Source organism: Pleurodeles waltl, chromosome 4_2 (assembly GCF_031143425.1).
Source record: "Pleurodeles waltl isolate 20211129_DDA chromosome 4_2, aPleWal1.hap1.20221129, whole genome shotgun sequence".
NCBI classification, from domain to species: Eukaryota; Metazoa; Chordata; class Amphibia; order Caudata; family Salamandridae; genus Pleurodeles; species Pleurodeles waltl.
This window is the reverse complement of record NC_090443.1, coordinates 10,045,268-10,068,768: the sequence shown is the minus strand read 5'-3', so window position 1 is coordinate 10,068,768 and position 23,501 is coordinate 10,045,268. Positions and strand designations below refer to the sequence as shown.

The 23,501-nt window shown below is 42.6% G+C and overlaps 1 protein-coding gene across 4 annotated transcripts in view; it reads left to right on the top strand.

Annotated features, from left to right (window-relative positions):
* The window catches only part of LOC138292045 (dehydrogenase/reductase SDR family member 4-like), a 337,693-nt gene extending 316,214 nt beyond the window's left edge, over positions 1-21,479 (top strand). For all 4 annotated transcript variants that reach the window (XM_069230387.1, XM_069230386.1, XM_069230385.1 and 1 more), the window contains 2 exons: positions 1,829-1,884; positions 20,843-21,479. In XM_069230387.1, coding sequence (XP_069086488.1) covers positions 1,829-1,884; positions 20,843-20,957 — 171 coding nt within the window. In that variant the 3' untranslated portion in view covers positions 20,958-21,479. The remainder of the gene's footprint in view (positions 1-1,828; positions 1,885-20,842) is intronic.
* The last annotated feature ends 2,022 nt before the right edge of the window (positions 21,480-23,501 follow it).

Sequence of the window (23,501 nt, the reverse complement as noted above, 5' to 3'; positions counted from 1 at the left end):
AAACCCCACTCCTAACAGAGGCATTTTCCTCTTTCTTTGTGTGCTGCAGGATGCAGTACTCATAGAATTAGGAAAAAATGAGTAGAAATAAAGATATTTCACCTCGTTCGCCTCCCTGGGGATGCATATGGTTTTGGGGCATCCCCAGGTTTCCAAGCTCTTGTAATTGTGGGATGCATCAAAATCCATGGGTGTTTTATGGTAATCCCCACCGCAACACCAATGGAATGCCTCACTTGTGCAGAGTAAGGCAACACAGTGATTTGTGCTGCCTTGTCTTACTCTATATCTATGAGGCCAATCAAAGCCACGCATAGATATGAGTTCAAGGTGTGCGCCGCTGTTGTTGGGAAGCAACGGCAGCGCAAGGGGCTCAAAAATCTGCTCCTTAGTGTTTACTGACACGTGAAAAACATATGCCTCAAACTGTGCTCAAAACTGATATTTGTTTGGAGTGACTGGGACAAAAACAGCCCATTTGCAGCTGTTGGTTAAACTGACTGGCTAGTTAACCTAAATTGACGATCATACACCCCCTATTATTACCACCTTTTGATTCTGTAATCCGTTAAAAGATGGGCATAATTATTTGTGCAGACATTGGCTTCTATGCCATCACTCTGGCACCAAGATAAAAAACCTAAGGGATAAGGATAACCAGTCCCATTATAGAGTGACTGATATCAACATATATAGAGATAGTGGTGAATGCAGGGGTGTGGAAAATCTGCACTATTATAAGTTTGACAATGAGGGTTCACTTAGAAATAAGAGGGCATATTTATTAGAGGCTTGCGCTGCCAGAACATTTGTTTGGCGCTTTGGCCGCTCAAGCCTGTCATTTTGCGTGGCTTTGCATGGCCTCATGCATATGGAGTAACACAAAGCGTGTGTTGCCTTACTTTGCGCCAGGGAGGAATTCTATGGGCGTTATGGTGGTTTTTCCCACACAACACCCATGGATTTTGATGCTGCCCCAGATTTAGTTAATTGGGTAAATCTGAGGCAGCACCAAAACCTTACGCCTCCCCAGAGCAGGCTTAGCAAGGAGAAATGTTTTCATTTCTCCTAATTTTTCTCTTTCACTGTGTGCTGCATTCTGCCACACACAGTGAAAGAGGAAAATGCCTCTCTGGACTGTTTTTGTGCAGTAAATTATCCTCAGCACGGTATTTCATAAGAAGGCTTGCGGCGCTACCCTGTGCTTATTCCCCATAAACATGGGCATAAAAATTTACACAGCAATGCTAATTCCGGGTCAAATTCTCCAGTAACTCCCTCTTTCCCACACAGACTTTCAGTAGCCAAAATCTCTTGGTGAAAGTAAATAAATCATAATTTCATTAGGGCCGTTCATTGTTCTTACTGGTGCAATCTGGAATATGGGACTATTCTTATGAGGGTGGTAGTATTACACTGTCTTTTAGGTCACAAATGTATAGAATGTTGAAGGACATTATTAAAAATATCAATGTTCGGTCCAGTCCCTACTTTTAATTTCAAGAGCTGTCTATGATTTTTCTGGTGGGTGCCTAGAAATGAAACAAATGTTGTGGAGATTATTTAATGGGAAACGCTGAGTTGCTGGGTTTGGTGGGTGTAGTAATGTATATTTGGTGTATTTTACACATACCTTAGGCCTTCCCGGAACATTAATGAATATTGCGTTGATACCAGACATTTTAATGGGAGATATGGGTTATGGCTTTGAGAAAGAGTACAGAGCATGGGAACTGATGTACATACAAATTAGCCAGGATCTGTGTATTGTGAATCCTCCACTGTGGTCTGACAACAGTCAAGTAAAATGTTGTCTCTTATTTAACAGCTATGGAAAGAAGAAAAAGTAAACTCTCGTGTAATGGCTCTCAACAGACTCCGCAGGTATGTATACTTTTTTGTTCCTGTATGTCCCGTCTCTCAAGTCCTAGCTGCGTAACCTCAAAGCTTGTGATTTTATGTATTTTAGAATGCAGGAGCTACTAAACATAGTTATATCATATGTGTGGACTGCGCAGAATTACAGGGGAAAATTAATCAGTGCTCACCCTCTCCTCTGTTGGAAGGCCCCCAGCTTGTATTTTGAATGAATGGTCCCAGAGCATCCCCACAAAAACTACTCAACCAGTCAAAAACCCAGCCATGTGCAACCTCAGCCGTCCCACCTGGGCTCGCTGAATTGTATCTGCCTACCTACAATGCCAGCCTAAGACCCAACCTTCTTCAAGCCCCAATACCCAACCCACCCGCTTCCCAGTAGTGCTCTGGTTACCCTTCCCAATATTTTCTGTGATCACAGGAGGCTGTAGAAGAATGGCTTTCGTATTTCCATTCTCTGCTCAAAGATGTCCACCACAGGGAAATCATGGAGCCAGAAATTCAATGGTTTTTGCCACACATGCATAAGTGCAGCAAATATGACAAACTTTGGGTACTATGAAGCATATTTATGAGCCCCTTTGTGTTGCTTTTGCACCACACAATGTGGTGTTGCGTGGTGCAAAAGTGACGCAGGCCCTAAGTCAGATTTATGAAGACACGCAAGGCCACTTTGCCGTAGAAGGGAGCACGGATGAGGGTGACTGATGGAATGATATATGTCATGCTTAAAGGAACATTATTTACAACAATAAGATATAATTTCCCACAGCTATTATATGTATACGTAGGATGTGCAATCCTGGAAGCATCACCACCTCTTCTTTATAATCCTGTGAGTTTGCAAGGTTTTACTGCACAGTAATTAAATGAATGGCTAAATAGTCTAAGTCCTGGAAGTGCAACAGGTGTAGTAAATTGCAGTGCAAAATCATACAATATTCCCGAGGAGGAATCATTATTAAATGTGTCCAGATTGAAATTGGAATTAATCTAAATAATATTGTGAACTTTATCCACTGCCCTATTTGAGATCTACACAATGGATGAACTGGGGTTTGTGTGTAAAGACATTACTAAACGTGCAGGACAGGCTTATGTGAGATTATCTGAAGTGGCAGAGAAATAGGATGTGGATTTGAGTAATCAAAGTCCTTAAAGAAAAGTTACAGATTGGAGTTCAGTGACAAGGATATAGCAAACATGAGATCTCTTGGAATGAGATTGCAAATTAGGGTATTAATTACGTACATCCAGACATGGTAGAATGGTGAAGAAAAGAGATCAGGAGACAAGATAGCCAGATGTCCGTCCGGAGCAAATCAAGCTGAGGCAAATGTGGAAATGTTTCCTATGAGAGAAATACCAGGTGGAGGTTATGTTCATATACCTTGGAGTAGAAGTGATTTGTTTATGTACCTTGGAGTCATCATTCACAAATGATTACCCACAATTGAGAAAAAAGCCAGTGGAATGGTATAAGGAGGCAGAAAGATTAATTAAACTTTCAAAATGCCTATGGGAAGGTTTGAATCTGCTGTTTGACACTGTGGTTCTACGTGATGTGCTTTTTGTTGACTGGCCTGAAAGTGACCGCCAAGAGATCCAGTGACAAGCACCGTCTGAAGAGATGATGAACATGTATTATAAGGTAATTTGCTTCTTAAAGGACAAAGGCCCAGATTTAAGAGGGCCTAGTTCCATTCCAATGCCACATTAGCTTCATATTTACAAAGTGGTGCAATGCATGCATTACGCCACTTTGTGACCCTTTGCGCTACATTATGCCTGTGCCAGGCATGATGTATGTAAAGAGGGTGTTCCCTCATTAGGGGGGCCATAAAAATGGTGCAAATAAATATAACAGAGCTGGCATTTAAAGGAGGCTCCCATTGGTTTCAATGGGCCTTTGGGTGCTTTTCAGGGTTAACGTCTCAAATTGTTGACGATAATTCTGCAAAATGCTGAACTAGCATCAAAAATGCTGATGCTAGTTCCCTCCTAACTACTGCCATGGTGCACAATATATTAAATATGGTGCACACATGGTGGCGTTAGGGGGGGCGCTAAGGGGTGCAAGAAAAGTGGCGCTGCACTAGAGGTGTAATGCAACCACAAGGTAATAATTAGGTTCACATACAGAGATTTCAAAGACCCCGAATGCAAAATGTAAAATGCCCCTTGGGAGGCAGATGCAGATACCATAGGTTCCGAAGGCTCAGCAGCTGACAAATGTGCCCCATCAGAATTTAAATCAGGTTGCCAATGTAGATGTAAATCAGTTGGCAGCACAGTTTCCTTTAATGGATCTGAGTGATGAGGATTTTTCAGAAATTCTTCAATTGAATTTTTCAGATGATGAAGATTGCATGCAAGATGCTTCCTGAAAAGTAGATCAATGTAGTCCCTATGTTTTGGTATGTTATGTTAAGCAATTTATTGATCGCTTGATGTGTCTTGGCGCCAGCAAAAGTCTGGAGCATAAATGGATAAAGCCCTAATTAAAATTAATTATTAAAAAGCCATGTTTTCAGCTCCTTACTAAAGGCAAGGAGGTAGGGAGCAGCCCGCACATGAGGTGGAAGCAGATCCCAAGTTTTGGTGGCCCTGGTAACACAACTTCTTCCTCCCCATTTCATCATCTTGAATCTGGGGACCACTACTTTCTTTGTCCCCCCTCTATCGTAGTTTTCTGCTGGGTTCATGCCATTTGAATGGCTGTCTCAAGAATTCAGGGCCGACATCATGCAAAGTCTTTTAGGCTATGCAGAGTGCTTTGAATTTTATGGGGTTCCTGACTGTCCGCCAGTGAAGCCTTCTGATGGCCCGAGTGGCTGATTGAAATTTGGGAATAACTACGAGCAATCTGGCTGCTGCATTTTGCAGGGTTTGCAATTTATTCAGATATTGTTCTTGCAAATATAGGTACAACTTATTGCGTAAGCCTACTTTTGGCAAAACTAGGGTTGTAATTACGGGTTTCTTAGCATCTGAGGGGATGAATAGGAGAATTTTGTCAATCATCCATAAGGAGTTAAATGAGGATGAGACAACCAAACTTGTTTGATTACCAAAAGTCAGTCAATCATCAATCGCAGCTCCTTGGTTCTTTGCCTTTTTTACTGGAATTGGAAGTGGTCCCATCTCCAGTGGCCAACAGGATGGGGCCCGACATTGGGTATTATTTTCAAAAAGAATTACCTCTGTCTTACCCAGAATTACCTTTTGGCAATGATTGCTTATCCAGATACTAATTGCACGCATGCAGTCATGGAAATTAACATCGATGAAATTTATATTATTGAACGCTAATAACACAATTGCATGCCATCAGCATAGGAGGTAAGGGAGAATCCAAATGATTGAATCAGCAATGCTTGCTCTTTTAAGTAAAGGTTGAACAATGTAGTGCTAAGTGAGTACCCTCGCTGGATCCCGCATGGAAGAGAAGAGTTTAGAGGTGTATGGGTCCAGGGTGACAGTTTGCTCTCTTTCTTCCAAGAATGAGCTCAGAAGGGTGAGTACCTTCTTTTTAATCCTTAACACCTCATGAAGGTGAATCAAAACAGTATGGTCGACCATATCAAAGGCCGCTGACAAGTTAAGGAGAATAAGGGCAGCAGTTCCTCCCTTTTCCAGTGCCTCCCTTATTTCCTCAGTAGTCTTGATCAGAGCAGTCTCTGTGCTGTGTCCAGGTCTGTACCCAAATTGCATTGAGACCAGAAGATGGTTATCCTGGATGAATTGTACCAGTTGTTGATTCATTACCTTCTCCGCAATTTTTGCATGAAGTGGTAGGTGGGAAAGGGGATTATAGTTAGGAGGATCTGCAGGGTTTGGGCTTGTTTTTTTCAAAAGAGGAAGAATTGAGGCCTTTTTTCCAAAGTGATGGGAAATGCCCATCCTCAGACATTGAGTTAAAAATGCTTGTTCAGTTAGTAGCCATGGGATCTTGAATCAGTTTAATCACCTAAGGCATACAAGGGTCTGATGGAGACTCTTATTTGTTAGAGTGAATCAACCTGATCACCTGGTCAGGTGTGACTGGGGAGAATTCACGGGAAGTGTTTTGTTCAAGGTCATCATGAGTATTTTTGTCATCAGTGGCAAGATTTTCCTATGTATCATCCCAAAAGGCTGTATTTTGATTGGTGGCAAAATTCAATCAGGTTTGGTTGACCTTGTCACAGAAACAGTGGGCAAGCGAGTCGCAAAAATGTTGACTATTGCTTGCTCCTTTTTTGCCAGGAAGTTTGGTGAGTTTAGTAATCACCTGGAATAATTCCTTAGCGGACTTTTTAGCTGATTCAATCTGCTGCATATACTAGGCCATTTCTTCTTTCGTGAGTAGACCTTTACTCTTGGTCATAGCAAGTTTATATATTTCTTTCTTATGTACACATTAATGGGACCTCCATTTTTTTTCAACCTTTGTACAGTTGTATTTTTTCTGACGGAGTGCATTTTAAATCCTGGGGCAAAGGCTTTTTTTCCTACCAGCATTGGTTGATTTGAAGGGTACTAGCTTACAAATAGCTGAGTCTAACCATTCTGAGTACTCCATCTTAGCTTGGCTAGGAACCTGGGAGAGTTTAGGCTGCAAGCATAAAAGTTGTGAGTTAGTTGCCTGCTATTAATTTTGTTCCAGGCATGATAGCTGATGGACCGCTATGTGTCATATTAGTTTGGGCTTTCTGGAAAATAACGATTTCAAACGTAATTGCAAAGTGGTCGGATCAAGATAGTGGAATTAAGTCTTTTACTGCAATATGAAGGTCATTTGAGAAGATCCTGTCTAGTTTTTGGCCGGACAAATTGGTGGACTTATACAGTACTTGCGGAAGAATAAGAGCGTTCTAGTTTCTTTCTCTTCCCGAACGAATGTAAAATCATTAGCACAAACCCCAGCTTCTAATTGTGAGCCAAAGGATTGAAAATAATACACTCCTAGGACCAGGAGGGCGGTAAACGAGCAGTCCCCTGAAAGATTGTTTTTTTGTATGCTCAAAACGGTAAGACAGCACTTCACTATGCGAGGATGATGTTGTGTCAAATTTGGTTTTAAGGAATTCTTTATAGATAATGCCTAAACCTCCGTCCCTTTTCAGGGGTCTAGCTAATCTAGAAATAGAATAACCCAAAGGGGTTGTGGCTATTAGGTCAGGCTTGGAGGTTGCGCTCGCCCAGGTTTTGGTAACAAAGACCATGTTGAGAGGATGACTATTAATAAAATCAGCTAATTCAAGACAATGTTTTACTACGGAGTGGACATTTATAAGAGCACACAGCATTTTAGTCATTTGAATATTAGAGGTGGAAAAACAACCCAACACCTGAGTGCCTTGTTGAATCATGTGCATGTGCAATTGGAAACAGCAGTTGGCACAAATAGTATTAAAAACAGGAGGGAGTTTGGCCAGATTCATACAAACACAACCATGAGCTGAGGGATTGAGGGAGCGCAGCTCCTTACCAGAATATTGGTACCTAGTGGCCATTTGTGGGGTGATACTAGCAAGTGTTCAAGTTCCCGGCGTGATCCAGGAACAGACAAGCTTGCCTTTGGTGCACCTTTGGCACGCCAGCAGCGCACCCGCTGCGCCTGTACACTGTTCAGACACTGTGGGGATGAGTTTAAATAACTCTCCATATGAGGGGTGGGTCAGGAAAACTGGCGCTTGGAAGCCTGAACCTAAAAACAAGTGGCAAACTAAGAAGGGTGCAAAACCAGGGCAGAGCAACCCCGCAGACCCACACAGGCTCCTCTGTGAGGGAATGTATACTGGTAAAGCAAAGTAAAGGAAAGCAAAAGTGTAAGATTTGAAACATAAAATCAGCAAAATAGGGAAACAGTCCCTTTTCAAATATGGAGCCAAGTAGCGAGGGAGGCAGGCACCTCCCAAACCGGAACAAAGTACCTAGTGCTCAATGTACCTACAAGGAAATTAGGCAAATTAGGTAGATCCAGTGGTGCTCTGCTGAGCTGCGCATATGCGCTGATGATGAGTTCAAATAACCCCCCATGTGAGGGATTGTGTGTCAAAAACGCTGACGCTTGGAATCGGGAACCTAAAAACAAGTGGTGAACTATAAAGGGTGCAAAACCAGGGCCCAACAACCCCACAGACTACATATTCAGATGCCGATAAAATGTGTCACCATGCCGATGTTGATGTAATGTGTCAGCATGCTGATGTAATGGATCATCATATGTCATTTATGGTTGAAAATGGAGCTACACACTCCACTGGCATGAAGAAAAATTCAGGTTGTGGGAGCAGCAAATTAACAATTGTCCAACCCCGTAAAGGAATGTGCTCCAGTGAAAAATAGGTTCCTTTGAAGATGATCATCAATTTGTGGTCTGCGATTCAAGTCCTGTAAGCTTGCTTGGACGTGACCTGTTGGGTAAATTAAATTTCTCCATTAGCTGCAAACTCAGTGGAATCGAGATCCAAACAAATGATGAGGATATACCATGTAAAATTGTGAACCAGAACCTGAGTGTTACATTGTATCCAATGTTGACCTGTAATGATTTACCCGAAGATTTAAAAAATACTGTGTCACCTGAAGTTTGGGATTTTTCAGGAAAGGAGATAGGACTAATTAAAGGAGCTGAACCTGTAAAAATAACAGTAGATCAAAATGCCGTGTACCTGAAAATTCCCCTATATAACATGACACACGAGACCATTGCAGGAATTACTCACTTGATGAATTGTTTAATCGAACACAGTAGTCTGAAAGAGATAAAGGGAGGCCCATGTAACTCTCCTATTATGGGGCTATGGAAGCCCAATGCAAAATACTACATAGTGCAGGCCCTTAGAACACTTAACAAAATTGTTGTTCCATATTGTCCTGTGGCACCAAACCCAGCAGTGATTTTATTCCAAATTCCATGTGAAGTAGAGTGGTTCACCGTGATTGACCTTTGCCAAGTATTCTTTTCCATACAGTTACATGAGGAGACCCAGTTTCTCTTTGTATTTTGGTTTGACAGTTGTGTTTTGGCATGGTGCCGAGTTACACAAGGGTATACCGAGAGTTCATCCATTTTCAAACAGATCTTGAAAAAGAATTTGAAGTTCTTTAAAATGCCCTACCATTCAGACTTGGTCCAGTACTTTGATGACCTACTCTAGCATTAAACACACAAGAAGCATGTAGGAGTGGCACAACTGCTCTCTTGAATCATTTATGAGAAAATGTACATAAAGTTTCCCCGACTAAGTTACAGTATTACAAGAAAGAAGTTCTATACATAGGTCACCACATTGAGAAAGGTGAATGGAAGATCTTGCAAGAACAAATCTTAGCAATTCTGAAAATGAATCCCCCTAGCACTCACAAAGAAGCCAGAATGTTCCTGAGAATGGTTGGCTACTATTGCCAGTGAATTCCAAACATTTCCCTTTAGGCCAAGCCTTTTCAGAAGCTGACACACAAAAGATGTGTCTGAACTGGTACCATTGGATGACAACTGCAAACTTGCCTCTGTTGTGCCCTTGCTCTGGGAATGCCTGATTATAACAAATGATGTTCTTTGTACTGCTGTGCGAGGGAGGCATGCACTCTCTCAGCTTTGACTTAAACAAGCATGTGACTTATTTTTCTGCCATTCTTGATCCTGTGGTTTCGACTTTGCTTGATTACCTTAAAGCCGTTGGAGCTGTAAGTCAGCATAGAAAGTATGGGTCATCCCCTAAATGTTTTTGTACCTCATTTGGTGGAGATATTATTAACCCGAACTAAGAATCAGCTACTTACAAGGGAGGATTTGACCCATTGTGAACAGATCATCCTCGCCACACCAAATGTCAATTTAAAGCATTAGAATTTGTTAAATCCTGCTAATCTGTTACCTTCCCCTATTGAAAATGTAAATGATTGTTCTGATGAGGTTGAGTATGTTTGTCTCGATGTTACTGAACTGTGCACCAAGACTAGACCTGACATTCAAGATGCTCCCCTAACTGAAAATAAGAGATCAGGTAGTAAGAAGGTAGTAGAGATACTGACAAACATATCCACATGTATAGCATTTCAAATGGAGAAATTCCTACTAATTCAACTATATTTAATAGGTGAACAGTAAGTCCTAATTAACATACGAAGGTTAATGGCTAAAGTGTCAACTGTCTTAATAATACTATAAATAATAATGAAAATGACCTAATACGGCTAGAAGGAGACAAAAAAGAAAGGGGTTCTTTTGTTGTATTTCCTAATTAGATGGAAAAAAAACTTAAGTATTAATGGAAATAGTATATGTATGAGCTAGAAAGGGTTTCCAAATTTGAATACAAATTCCAACATTATCTTGCAATCTGTAAATTAGTTTTTCATACAATGCCATTTTATGCATCTCAATAAGCCACCCATCATGTGTAGGAGGTTGTGGTGTTCTCCAATATTGTAATATTCACATTTTTGCTACAGTGAGTACAATAGCAATCAATCATCTTGTGTTGTTTGTTAGATTTGGGATATCAGTAACATCATGTAATATAACAAATGTTTCTGTTAAGGGAATGGACACATGTATAGCTCGGTGTAGAGAGGCAGTTAATGGAAGGCCAGTGTTCCTTCAAAACTGGACATTGGAATAAAATGTGTAGTATATCACAATCCTCATGGGGACACCTCCAACAGGTAGAATGGTGTAGTTAACCTGCTGTCTTGAGTTTTTGTGGTGACCAGTTCCAGTTTTGAAGAATTTTGAAAGGAGTACATTTCATTTTTGCCTCTCTGGTTCCTTTATCCATGTTAATAGTAACACTCACCATTCCTCATCAGAATAAGCTACATCAACAAACCCTTGTCATTTGACGTGCAGTGGTGCAAGTAATGGTTATGAGTGTAGTTTATGCACTATGAGATAATAAAATCCAAAGTCTGCTCCTTTAAATTTCTCTCAAATTTGTAAGTATTGTAACACTGGGGAATCCTCAGGTATGCAAAGAAATGGTCTTAGTCTAATAAATAGAGATTGTTTAAATTGTATTTCCCCTCTTAAGAGCTAGGGAGTTAAAATTCTATCTGAAGCATTTTAAAGGTTTTAAGCTCACTTCCTAAAGTGAATAAATGATCCAATATTATAATACCTGCTCTCTCCCACATATCCCAGAAAATGGTCTGTTTACCTATTCTAATACCAGTATTTAGACATATAGAAGCCTTGTTGTGTAGTCTTGGGTTACTCTTAAGAAGTCTGTGGGTGTGTATCCAAATCTTAAGCATAGATTGAATAATAGACTTGGAAGTTTGAAAAACAGGCAATTTATGACTTGCATACCTGAAATTGCTTGTAAAGATTGTCTTTTAATAAAAACCCATAGTGGGGGGACATCCTGTCTAATAAACCAATTGAGATAAAAGGAGGGCTGTATAGTAATGCTCAGTGCATGGTAACATAATGCTACCATACCACCTGAGATCAATCAATTTGGAGATTTTAAGTCTAGGTCTCAGAAATAACAAATTAAAGGTTACCTCTATCAATGCTGCTCAGTATTATAGTATATTTTGTGTGTACTAAAACATAAGTGAAACGAGGCATTATAAGTATTTTCACTGCCTGGACTCTAACCCAAAAAGACAGGTTCAGATGGGATAACTTTTCATACTCTGACTTCATTTTAGCAATAAACAGATCTAATTTATCATGAATCAAACATTCTAAACCTCTATTGATATACATACCTAGATACTTCAGGTGACCCGATTTCCATAGAAAATTGTAGCCTAAGATAGCTGCTTTTGTTATGCCCTGGGACAATGGGAGAGCTTCACTCTTCTTCCAAATGACTTTGTATCCAGAATTGTTTGAGAAGCGAGAAATTGTAGACACGAGTGCAGACAGTGAAGCAGGTAGATCTGTAATTGTGAGTAAAATGTCATCCGTATTTAGAAGTAGTTTTGAGGTGCCTGCAGGTATAGGAATGCCCGCTATTTGTGAACTCTGTCTTATTGCTGCAGCCAGCGGTTCAAGTGCAAGAAAAAATAAGAGGACAACCCTGGCATGTTCATCTTTGCATTAAAAAGTATTTTGAAAGGAAACCCCCACAATTCACTTGCACGGATGGTGTCTCAAATAACCATTTGACCTTGGAGATATATTCATTACATAATCCAAACCTATGCAATGTATGCAACCTATAGCTCCATTTATGACCTCTTCTGGATCGCCTATCAGAAGTGGGGATAAAGTTGACAATTTGTTGAATGGATTACAGTTGGCGCTCAAATTTCAGATGTGAAATGTGCTGCACACTGCAAGTCAACTGATTATGTAACCTTGGGAAATATGTATGCAGACACAGTTGGGAGATACTGCTCCCTAAGCTGCACTTCCTTTACTGGATAGTGGTGTAATAAATCAAGTGATGAGACAAGTCAAAATGTCATGTTAACTGCTGTGGATACATGGGAAGAAGTTAAAATATTGCAGAAAGAAGTGACAAAAAAGGAACAGCAGAGCTGAGTTAAAACACGATATGTCAAAAGAAATGAAGATGATATTTGGGTTTCAAGTAATGGAAGAGCTGTGTTACCAAACAGTTTGTTACCACCAATGGCTAGACTTTACCATGGACAAGCACATGTAGGCCGAGATGCAAAGATTAGAAATTTTAGGCAGACGTGGTTTAACTACAGATTCAGACTGATAGCAGAAGCTGTATGTCACAGATGTGTCACATGCCAGCAGATGAATGTAGGGAAATGCACAGTAGGCCCACTGAGCCACATAGGCAGATCAGGAGGACCATTCAACAGAACACAGCTGGACTTTATTGAGTCATTGTGTGCATTTTCTCTCATTTGGTCAAAGATTACCCGACGAGGAGGAATGATAGCCTTACAGTAGCAAAGATGTTGCTTAGAGAGTTGATCCCTAGATTTGGATTCCCAACTTCTCTAGAGTCATACGGAGGGACTCACTTTAACAATGAGGTCCTAAAATTATTATGTGCAGTATTACAAGTTGTGCAAGGACTACATTGCAGTTACAGACCTGACGCTTCTGGAATGGTGGAGCAAGTTAACTGAACTCTGAAGTCCAGATTGGCAAAAGTGTATGTATTCACCACTTTGACATAGCCAGTCGCATTGACTCTTGTATTGATGAGCATGTACACTACTGCTGACACAAACACTGGGTTTTCACCTCATGAAATCACCATAGAGGGAAATGTGCCTGCAAATGCACTTGTAAATATTACAGATAAAATTGTGCTGGTTTATTGCAAAGGCCTAGTTGACATGGTTTGTTCTGTGTCTCATCAGGTTGGAGAAGCTACTGTATAACCACAGCAGGAGCTCTGCCACAACCTGTGTCCAGGCTACTGGTCATGGAAAAGAAGCATGTGCTCACTACATCACAGGATTCAAGCTAGACTGGCTGATGAGGGGTGATACCCCGAAACCCATCCCAGAATATATGTTTCTGGGAAATGGAGAACTTGACTGCAGTGCCTGCATGCACAGTTTTCTGCCACATGGACTTGGCATGTCAAACTACTTGCAAAGGCCTAAACTCTCTTTTTGCTACACCTAAGTCACCCCTACAGTAGGCCCTAGATAGTCCAATGAGCTGAGTGCTGTGCATGTAAAAAGTAGGACATATATTTTTATGTGTTAAATGTCCTAGTAGTGACAAATAGTCTATTTAGTTTATCTCTACTGTGAGTGCTGCTCCTCTCATAGATTTGCACTGGGAATTCCCCCATATATGCACAAGTGGTAATTTCTGATCTATATGGAGTAGTGTGAACATGTTTGGTATGTTTGGAATGGTATTGAGAAATCCTGCTTACTGGTGTGGTTGGATTTTACATTACTATTTTAGAAATGCCAGTTTTAGAATGTGGGCATTTCTCTGTGCTTTTAACTCTAGTGCTTTGCAGCATGACTCCATTTGACGTCTGGGGCTAAGTGACACCTCCACTTGGTGCATGCTTTCCAGACTGCCATTACATAGCAGAGTCTGGGTGTGACAGAAAAGGTAGCTGCATACCTGATAATCTTACTGGTCTGAGGAGACGGAGGGTTGTTCACACCTTACATGTAAATAGGCTATGTCCTACCCTCATACAATGGACCGATTACCCCCTACTAATGTCTGGAGACAGGGCCGGGTTTAAAGGGTGTTGTGCTTTACTTGAAAGGATACCTTTAAAGTTAGCTCCTGAACAATGCATTTTTGGATATAAGTACAGGGGCTCTGACCCCATGATTTTAGAGCGCTTTGGGAACTGGGACTGAACCTCTGTCTGAAGAACTGCCCAAAGGACTCATCTGGACTGCTCTTGCCTATTGCACTGCTACCTGCTGCTGCTAGGTGGCACAAACAACTCATCTGGATTCCTTTTCTACTTGTTTCCCTGCTGCCAGCTGTCCCTTGACTGTAGTCCCCCCTAAAGGCACTGGGGTACAACCAGGAGAAATCGCCACTGGACTGCTTGCTTGGCTGTGTGGGCCTGCTGATTGCAGGAGTACCCCCAAGACACAGGTCTAGGCCTAAATCCATCATTTGTTGCTTGCCAAACAATTCCAGGTTAGATTTAGCCATATGCAAATGAGTCTTGACCCCTCTCTCCATGGGAACAGTCCAGCCAAAACTCCTAGACCATGTCCTTTCTAGACTGGAAACAAGCATCCTGGGACCGGTTTCGGGGTAGCATCCCTCATCAGCCAGGCTAAGCTGAAATGTGTTGGTATATCAAGCAAGGGACCCTTGTATGGGAATACCCTTCCCACTTAGGGAGAGAAATGAAAAAAGAACAGATGATGGACAAAATGCTAAACAATGTCAAACATTCACTCCAAGGCACAGATCTGGGAAAAAATCCATTGTTTTTTCCTCGCCACACCATCCCAGTTTGGGCCAAGCCATCCGCAAATTAGTCTTGACCCCACTAACCATGGGAACAAACAGTCCCGAACTGTCAGGCCAGACCCTCCCAGAACCTGAAACAAGCATCCTGGGACTTATTTCAGGGAGTCATCCCTCATCAACAAGGATAGCTTAAATCCAGTGACATAGTGAGCTCGGAACCAAAGTGCGAGCATACCCTTCGCCCTTAGGGCGACAAATGCAAAAAGAACAGATGGTTAACAGATAGCTGAATAATGTCAAACATTCAGCCCTAGTGACAGATCTGGGAATAAATCCATTGTGTTTTTGCTCCTCACACCCTTCCAGTTTAGACCCAACCATAAGCAAAATACGCTCCCCATGGGATCAGTCCAGCTTGAGCTGCCAGGCAAGGTACTTGCTGAACAGGGATCAAACATCTTATGACAAGTTTGGGGGTAACACCCCTCATCAACCAGGTAAGCTTGAATACAGTGGCATAGCGAGTACGGGATCCAGGTCTGAGCTTACCCTTCTCACTAAGGGCAACCAGTGCAGAAAGAACATGTGATGGCTGAAATGCTGATCTATGTCAAACCTTCACCCCCACTCACAGATGTGGGCCTAAATGCAATGTTTTCTTGCTCACCACACCATTTCAGTTTGCACACCGATACCCATTGGAACAGTCCAGCCTCAACTGCCAGGCCAGGTGCTCCCTGGACTGGAAAAAAACATCTTAGGACTGGTTTCGGGGTATCACACAGATTTTAACCTATTTTCATTGGGGTTTTTTTCTGGCCAAGCCATCCCAGTTTGGACCCAGCCATATGGAAGTCAGTCTTGACCCCACTAACCATGGCAACAGCCAGTCCCAAACTGCCAGGTGAGGTATGCCCTGGACCAGAAAGAAGTATCCTGGGACCAGTTTCGGGTATCACCCCTCATCAGGCTGGCTAGCTTGAATCTGGTAGCATAGTGAAAACTGTACCCAAGTCAGGCATATCGTACCCTCTTAGGGTGAAAAATGCAAAACGTACCGATGATGGACAGAATGCTGAACAATGTCAAACATTCACCCCCACTCACAGATATGTGCCTAAATCCATTGGTTTTTTCCTGGCTACACCATTCCAGTTTGGACCCAGACATCCACAAATTAGTCTTGACCCCATGCCCCATGAGAAGAGTCCAACCCAAAATGCCTGGCCAGATCCTCCCTGTACCAGAAACATGCAGTCTGGGACGGGTTTCAGGGCATCACCCCTCATCAGCCAGGCTAGCTTGAACCCTGTGGCTTAGGAAGCACAGCACCCATGTCTGGGCATACCCATTACACTTAGGACAACAAATGCAAAAAGAGCAGATGATGGACAGAATGCTGAACTATTTCAAACATTCACCTCAACCAAAGTTCTAATCCTAAATCCATCATTTTATTAATCACCACACCATTCCAGTTTGGACCTAGCCATATGCAAATCAGTCATCATTCCATTCCCATTGTGAACACTCCAGTCTGCACTGCCAGGCCAGATCCTCCCTGGAACAGAAATAAGAATCCTGGGACCAGTTTCGGGCTATATCCACTCATCAACAAGGCTAAGTTAAATGCAGTGGCATAGTGTGCACAGGGCCCACATCTGGGCATCCCCTTCCCGCTTAGCGTGACAAAAGTAAAAAGAACAGATGATGGAATGAATGATGAACAATATCAAACATTCACCCCAGTCACAGATCTGGGTCTACATCCATTGTTTTTTTGCCTACTACACCATTCCACTTTGGATTCAGTGACATGCAAATCAGTCTTGACCCCTCTCCACATGGGAACAGTCCAGCCCAAACTGCCAGTCCAAGATCTCCCTGGACCGGAAACAAACATCATCTACAGTCCCTGCCTCCCCGGCCATTCTTGAGCAGGACATTAATGCAATAGCACATGTGCTCTCCTTTACATCTGGCCAGATTCCACAGTCTTGGAAACGCTACCATAGAGCCGCTTCTTAAGAAGCTGCTTTGTGACCCCACAAAACCAGAACATTTCAGACCATTTTGTTGCTTCTCTTTTCTTTACGGTGGCTGAACAAAACGTAAACCAACAACTCTCAGCCTTCATTGAGGCAAGAGCCCTCCTCCACAAGTCGCAATCGGGCTTTCTTCCCCAGAACAGTACTGAGTCAGCACTTCTGCTCGCATTTGAGTCCATACGTCAGCGCAGCATTTGACATGGTGTCCCACAGCCTTCTACTCGAATGGCTGTGGAACTGTGGAGCTGGTGGCAAGGCTCTGCTGTGGCTTGCCTCCTTTCTGCGCTGACGTATGGACTCAAATGCGAGCAGAAGTGCAGACTGGAGTGTTCACAATGGGAATGGAATGATGGCTTGCCTCCTTTCTTCTGAACCGCACCTCTCATGTGGCTCAAAGATCTTTGTTCTTCAAGGTTTTTCCGCCTCTACCTGTACCGAAACCGAAAGTGAAGAACCTTGGCACCTGGTTCAACTCAAGGCTCTCATTTAAGAGCCAAATCACTAGCCTAGTGGGTCAAAGAGATCCTTGACCTTCTTCCTGAAGCAGCTAGGAAGACAGTAATCTAGTCTCTAGTTGTGTCCAGACTGGACTATCACAATGTCCTTCATCTTGGGACCTCTCAGTCTCGAGTGCTGAAACACCTGTATGTACAGAATGCTGCAGCTCATCTGGTGCTAAATCAGCTGAGACTTTCCCCTATGGTCCCTGCTCTGGTGCAACTGAGCTACAGTTACTTGAGATAACTCTAACTATAGCTGGTGAATTTCTATGGTTTGGTACATTTAAAATGTGAGCCTAACTATAACATCCCTGTAACCTTTGGTTTGGTTTTTTCAATACTATATGTTCCCTCACCATACACAGATGTCTCATCAATAATTTTATTCAAATGTTGCAGTGATAATATGAAAGATGGAATAGAAGATGTCATCAATGTTACAATATGTGGATTAATTAGCTGTGCATGGTGAAGGCGCGCATTATAGTTACCTTAGGGCATGAGTTATAGTTACTTGAAAGAACTCTAACTCTAACTTCTTTGGGCAACTTCAGCCCCAGGGACCCCATTACCAGGGCACGGTGTTCATATTTTTTTTTTCTGGGGAGGGGAGCCTCCCATGCACAGTTTTTTCTTCAATATTTGACTGCTAATGTTTAATTTATATTTATAATGACGTTATAGAAGATGTCATAACTGCTGTAATATCTGGGGTAATTAGCAGTGCATGGTGATGGCGTAAGTTACAGTTGGCTTAGGGCGTGAGTTATAGTTACTTGAAAAAACTCTAACTATAGCTGAATGTCTGAGGTTTTGTGCAAGTAAATTCAGAACCAAACTATAACGTCCCTGTAACCTTTGTTTTTTTCAGTGAATTTCTATGTTTTTTTACCATGCACAAACGTAAATATAAGCTGCGCCGCGCATGGCCTATAGCCAGGCTCGGTGGCCAACCCTCATGCATGCACTCAAACCCAAGCTGCGCATGGCATTTGGCAGTGAGCAGCATGAGTTTGGATGCAGTGGGTGTTTTTTTCCAAGTTTTCTCTATATTCACAATTAAAGCCCCGTATTTGTGAATCTAGGATCCTCAGACTGGACAAAAAAAAAAAATTGGGCAATTTTTTGTGTCCTATATATATATACATATAGATATATATATTTTAAACTCTAATATCTCAGAAACTACTTAACAGATTCACACCACAAAAAGCATAATCTGCAGACCAGAGTCTAGCTTCATGCCAAATTTGGTGTAATTCCGTTCAGCAGTTTGGGCTGTTGGTGTGTTTAAAGAATGCAAAATCCCCATAGACACTGAGTGGAGAAAAAGGGCCTGATTCTAAATTCGGCGGGCGGCGGAGGCCGCCTGCCGAAGTTCCCCCACCAAAATACCGCTCTGCCGTCTAAAGACCGCTGAGGGTATTTTGGGATTTGCCCTGGGCTGGCGGGCGGCCGCCAAAAGGCCGCCCGCCAGCCCAGGGCAAATCAACCTTCCCACGAGGACGCCGGCTCAGAATTGAGCCGGCGTAGTGGGAAGGTGCGACGGGTGCAGTGGCACCCGTCGTGTATTTCAGTGTCTGCATAGCAGACACTGAAATACTTTGTGGGGCCCTCTTACGGGGGCCCCTGCAGTGCCCATGCCATGGGCATGGGCACTGCAGGGGTCCCCAGGGACCCCGCGGCACCCCCTACCGCCATCCTGTTCCTGGCGGGAGACCCGCCAGGAACAGGATGGCGGTAGGGGGTGTCAGAATCCCCATGGCTGCGGAGCGCGCTCCGCAGCCATGGAGGATTCTGTAGGGCAGTGGAAAACCGGCGGGAGACCGCCGGTTTTCCTTGTCTGACCGCGGCCGAACCGCCGCAGTCAGAATGCCCTGCGGGGCACCGCCGGTCTGTCGGCGGTGCTCCCGCTGACCCTGGCAGACCGCCGGGGTCAGAATGACCCCCAAAGTGTTTTGGGCCCTCCTCCCCCTTTATTTTGACCCTGCGCTTCACGGATCACCTCGATACTTTCAAGACAGCAGCTGAACTGACCAAAGTCTAAGTTTGGAAAAGTTAATGAAGATTCATCAAACGGCGCCAAAGTGATTGGCAAATCAAAAAATGCTCTTTCTATGGAAAAAAATTTCTAACTATAACTAGCTAATGGTGACCGCCCTGCTTACCTTGTCCTTTACTCCGAGGCAGTCCACAGGCTGAACAAGCAGTGTTAATGAACAACGATTTAAAGAAATATATGTTATGTCACCTAGCAATTGTATTGTGCACGACTGATTCTAGTGTCATCGTACCCCTTTAACTGTCCAGGGTGATTGAAAGTGAACCTGTTTCTTGGGTTGAATAGGTGTGTGTGGTTGCAGTGTGATCTGTTTGGGAAGAGATGGGGGAGGTGCTGAGGTCTTGCAGTAAAGTCTGGCTGTGTTGCAGAAAACTTTATTATGCTGGTTTGTCTTCAAACATTTATAAATGTGTGTTAAAGGGAAATAGGCCCCGATTTATACTTTTTGGTGCAAACCTGCACCAACGCAGTTTTGCACCAAATGTTTAGCACCGGCTTGCACCATTTCTGAGCACCAGCCAGGCACCATATTTATGGAATGGTGCATGCCGGTGCAAACGTTAGGCTATTGTAAAAAACAAATGACGCTTGCCAGGTGGGGCTGGCGGTATGGAAGAAGGGGGTATTTCACCCAAAAATTACGTTAGGCAGGTTAGATAAAAAAAAATTACTCTAACCAGCCCAGCGTCATTTTCTGACGCAAAACCATTCATACCACGACTCCTCTGTTAGAAAAGACAGGAGTCATGCCCATTACCCCAATGGCCAGCAAAGGGGGCCAGGGTCCCCTGGGCATGGCCATTGCACCCAGTGCCATGTAGGGCTGCCCACTTCAGGGCCCCTAATGACACTTAAAAAGAATACTTACCTGTACTTACCTATACTTACCTGGAAAGGGGTCCCCCATCCTCTGGTGTCCCTCTGGTGTGGGTGGGGGTGTTCCTATGGCCTGGGGAGTGCACATGTGGGCTTATACCACTTTGTCCCCTAGCAAGCTTTGCACCATTATTTGACTCCTCCTCCCCGTGCATGATTTTAGCACGGGATAAATATGGCGCAAAGGTCACAGAGTCATTTTTACACGGGAATGCCTACTTTGCATCTCATTGACGCAAAATGGGTTTCCACGTCCAAAATATGTCTTTAACTCCATAAATTTGGCGCTAGATGGGTTCAGCGCCAAAGTATAAACATGGAGTTTGTTTTGCACCAAATTTGCGTAAAACAAATAATGCAAATTTGGCGCAAAACAAGTATAAATATGCCCCATAGTGTGTCTTGCACAGCACTTGTTTTATTTGTCTGGATGTGAAGTAGTCGCAAGATGGGTGTATGTCCCCAGGGGAGTAAACTAATAGCAATTTGAAGGGTGTAGCAAAGGAACACAACCCAAAGTAAGGAGTATGTGGGGTCCACCGAGAAGGAATGACATAAATCTTGAATAAATGAAATACAAGAATGAAAAGCTGCATTAAACTTTTTCAGAACATTAATATTTTCTTTTTCTCAGGATGGCTGACCCGGCAGAATGCGCTGGAATAGTATCATTTCTCTGTTCTTCGGATGCTTCGTTCATCAGTGGAGAGAACATTGTGGTTGCTGGAGGAGGCTTATCCAGGCTCTAAGTGTAAACAAGCAGTGTGCCAGAGTGATGACGCATGCCTCAGCAAATCCTTTTGCTTGCTTAATGAACTGCCAATGTACTTCTCGTGCCTGTTTCTTTCTTTTATTTATCCACTTTCCTACAATTTACCAGTGCAGCCGGTAACACAGTTCAGTATTGCACTTAAGCATGGTGAATGATGGTGTAATGTATAGATGCAAGAAAGGTTCCCCAGATGTTGTCTTTAGACCACCTCTGCAAACTGATACAACGGTGACGGATATCCCATCCGCCGAAATCTAAATCCCATTATGTCCTATTGGATTTACATATCGGCAGGCGGGATGTTAGTCACCGTTGTGACCAGTAACCCCTCCGCCAAGCTCTAAATCAGGCCCTTAGTAGTGTATTTGGCATTTATATTACTCCCTTTATTTCTGTTTGTAAAATCAATTGATCGTTTTTTTTAAAGACTGTCAAAAATTGCAGTGTTTCTTTCTTTCTTATGAATTGCCTTCCTCTGAAGTAAAGCATCTGATATGTACAGTGGCTTTTTTAATTCTACACATTTTGCGCATTTGCATGTTTTTCATCAGGAGTATGTGCATAACAGATTGCTGTAAATTATAACGAATACAGTGTGTGGCGGTTCTTAAAATATATATGTAACCGTGCTTTAGAGCAATATTACAAGAAAGGATTAGTATGCATAGGCACTGGCTTAACATGTGAACTGCGTCACCCAAGTGTCTGCTAAAATGGTCAGATGCAGCCCTTATATCGTTTGGCATTTCTTTCACATGATTAGCTTTTACCTTCTTGTGGTCAGGCAGTACCCACACATAGAGGATCCACCATCTTATTGTTAGGCATCACCTTCACTGGATTAGGCTCTGCCGTCTCATAATTAAGAACCACCCTCAAACGATTTGACTCTGTCCTCTCATGATTAGGCGCAGACCGCACAAGACTGTGTTCTGTTCTTCCAAATATAGGCAAAACCATCACATACTTAAGCCCTCGTATGGTTAGGCATGATTAGGGTTAGATATGATTAGGCTCCACCTTCTGACAGTGGGGCACCATGCTCACATGATTAGGTCCTTCCCTCTTGTGTTTAGGCTCTGTCATCACATGATCAATCTCCGCTCTATTACAGTTAGGTGCCATACTCATATGATTGGGCTCAGATTTATTTAAGTTAGGCACCATCCTAGCACAATAATGAGCTGCCCTACTCTGGTAGACCTTGCCCTCTAATGAGCAGGCTTTGTCCTCTCATGTCTGGATGCTCCTCTCATATGATTAGGTCCACGCTGTTCTCTCTTGATTATGCTCTAACTTCCAATACGTTGGTGACACCCCCCAAAGATGTGGCTTTACTCTCTCATGGTTAGTCACTGCTCACTTTTGTAGGTCATATGTGAACTGTTAGGCACTGCCGTCACACAATGATACTCCAAATTTTCACAGTTAGGCACCGATTTCACATATTTAGGCTTTGCCCTTTCATTATGAGACATCAACTTCATATAATTAGGCACTTCACTGCCATGATGATACTTCCATCACAGAAGTCTGCACTGCGTCGATAACTGTCTCAGAAGTGTATTCATCTTTATTTTATTAAAGAATAAAGGAAAAGCAGTCCCTTGGCCTCTAACCACTAAACAAAGTCAGTTACACCTCCATGGAGATTGTGACTCTTTCTTTGTATTCATCTTCTTTATATGTTTCCCTTCTAAGAAATACATGTTTATTTCACACTGTAAATATTACATTCATGCAGTGGTGGCTCCCATCTTCTCATTCCGCCAATTTTTCCAGGGTTTGGAATAAGCATGATATTTGTAATAAAATGCCCAAGGGCCTAATTTAGATATATAGAATTTAGATACTAGTAGACGAGTTATAATGGTGACGGATATCCTATCCGACAAAATCTAAATCCCATTATATACTATGGGATTTAGATTTCGGCGGTTTGGATATCTTTCACCCTTGTGATGGAGTAACTCATTGGCCAATATCTAAATCAGGTCCTATGTCAGTTGCAGAGACGTTCTGTGTTCGCATTATGTTCTTCCTTACTTATAGTATCTGCTATGAGTGAGATCCTTTGTATTTTCTACCATGCCCAAAAAATACCTTTGTTTGGAAACATATGTTGCACCTTGGTATAGTGTCTGCCCTGGTCTCTTATGCTTATCAGCCAAAACTAGGGAAACAAGCCCAACAACGCATGGTGACAGTTACAGGATGAAAGATGCTTCCTAAAACTTACTGACCTGTAAGCTGTACCTTCACCACAAAATCTATGTGTTAATTGAGTCCACCAATTTTAAAACAGGCATTTTTCAGCCCTCCCGCCCTTGCCAAATACTCATGATCCACCTATTTTACTTCCTGCAACCCCCATAGACAGCACTCAATTATTCAGTCTATGATTTTGCTGTCTTCTCACTGAATATTTCAAATATTTGAGTGCCTTTGGTACTTCTTCTTAAACTTACCTCTTTTTCCTTCTCTTGTCCAAAATAATTTCAATTTCCTCTACCTGACTCCC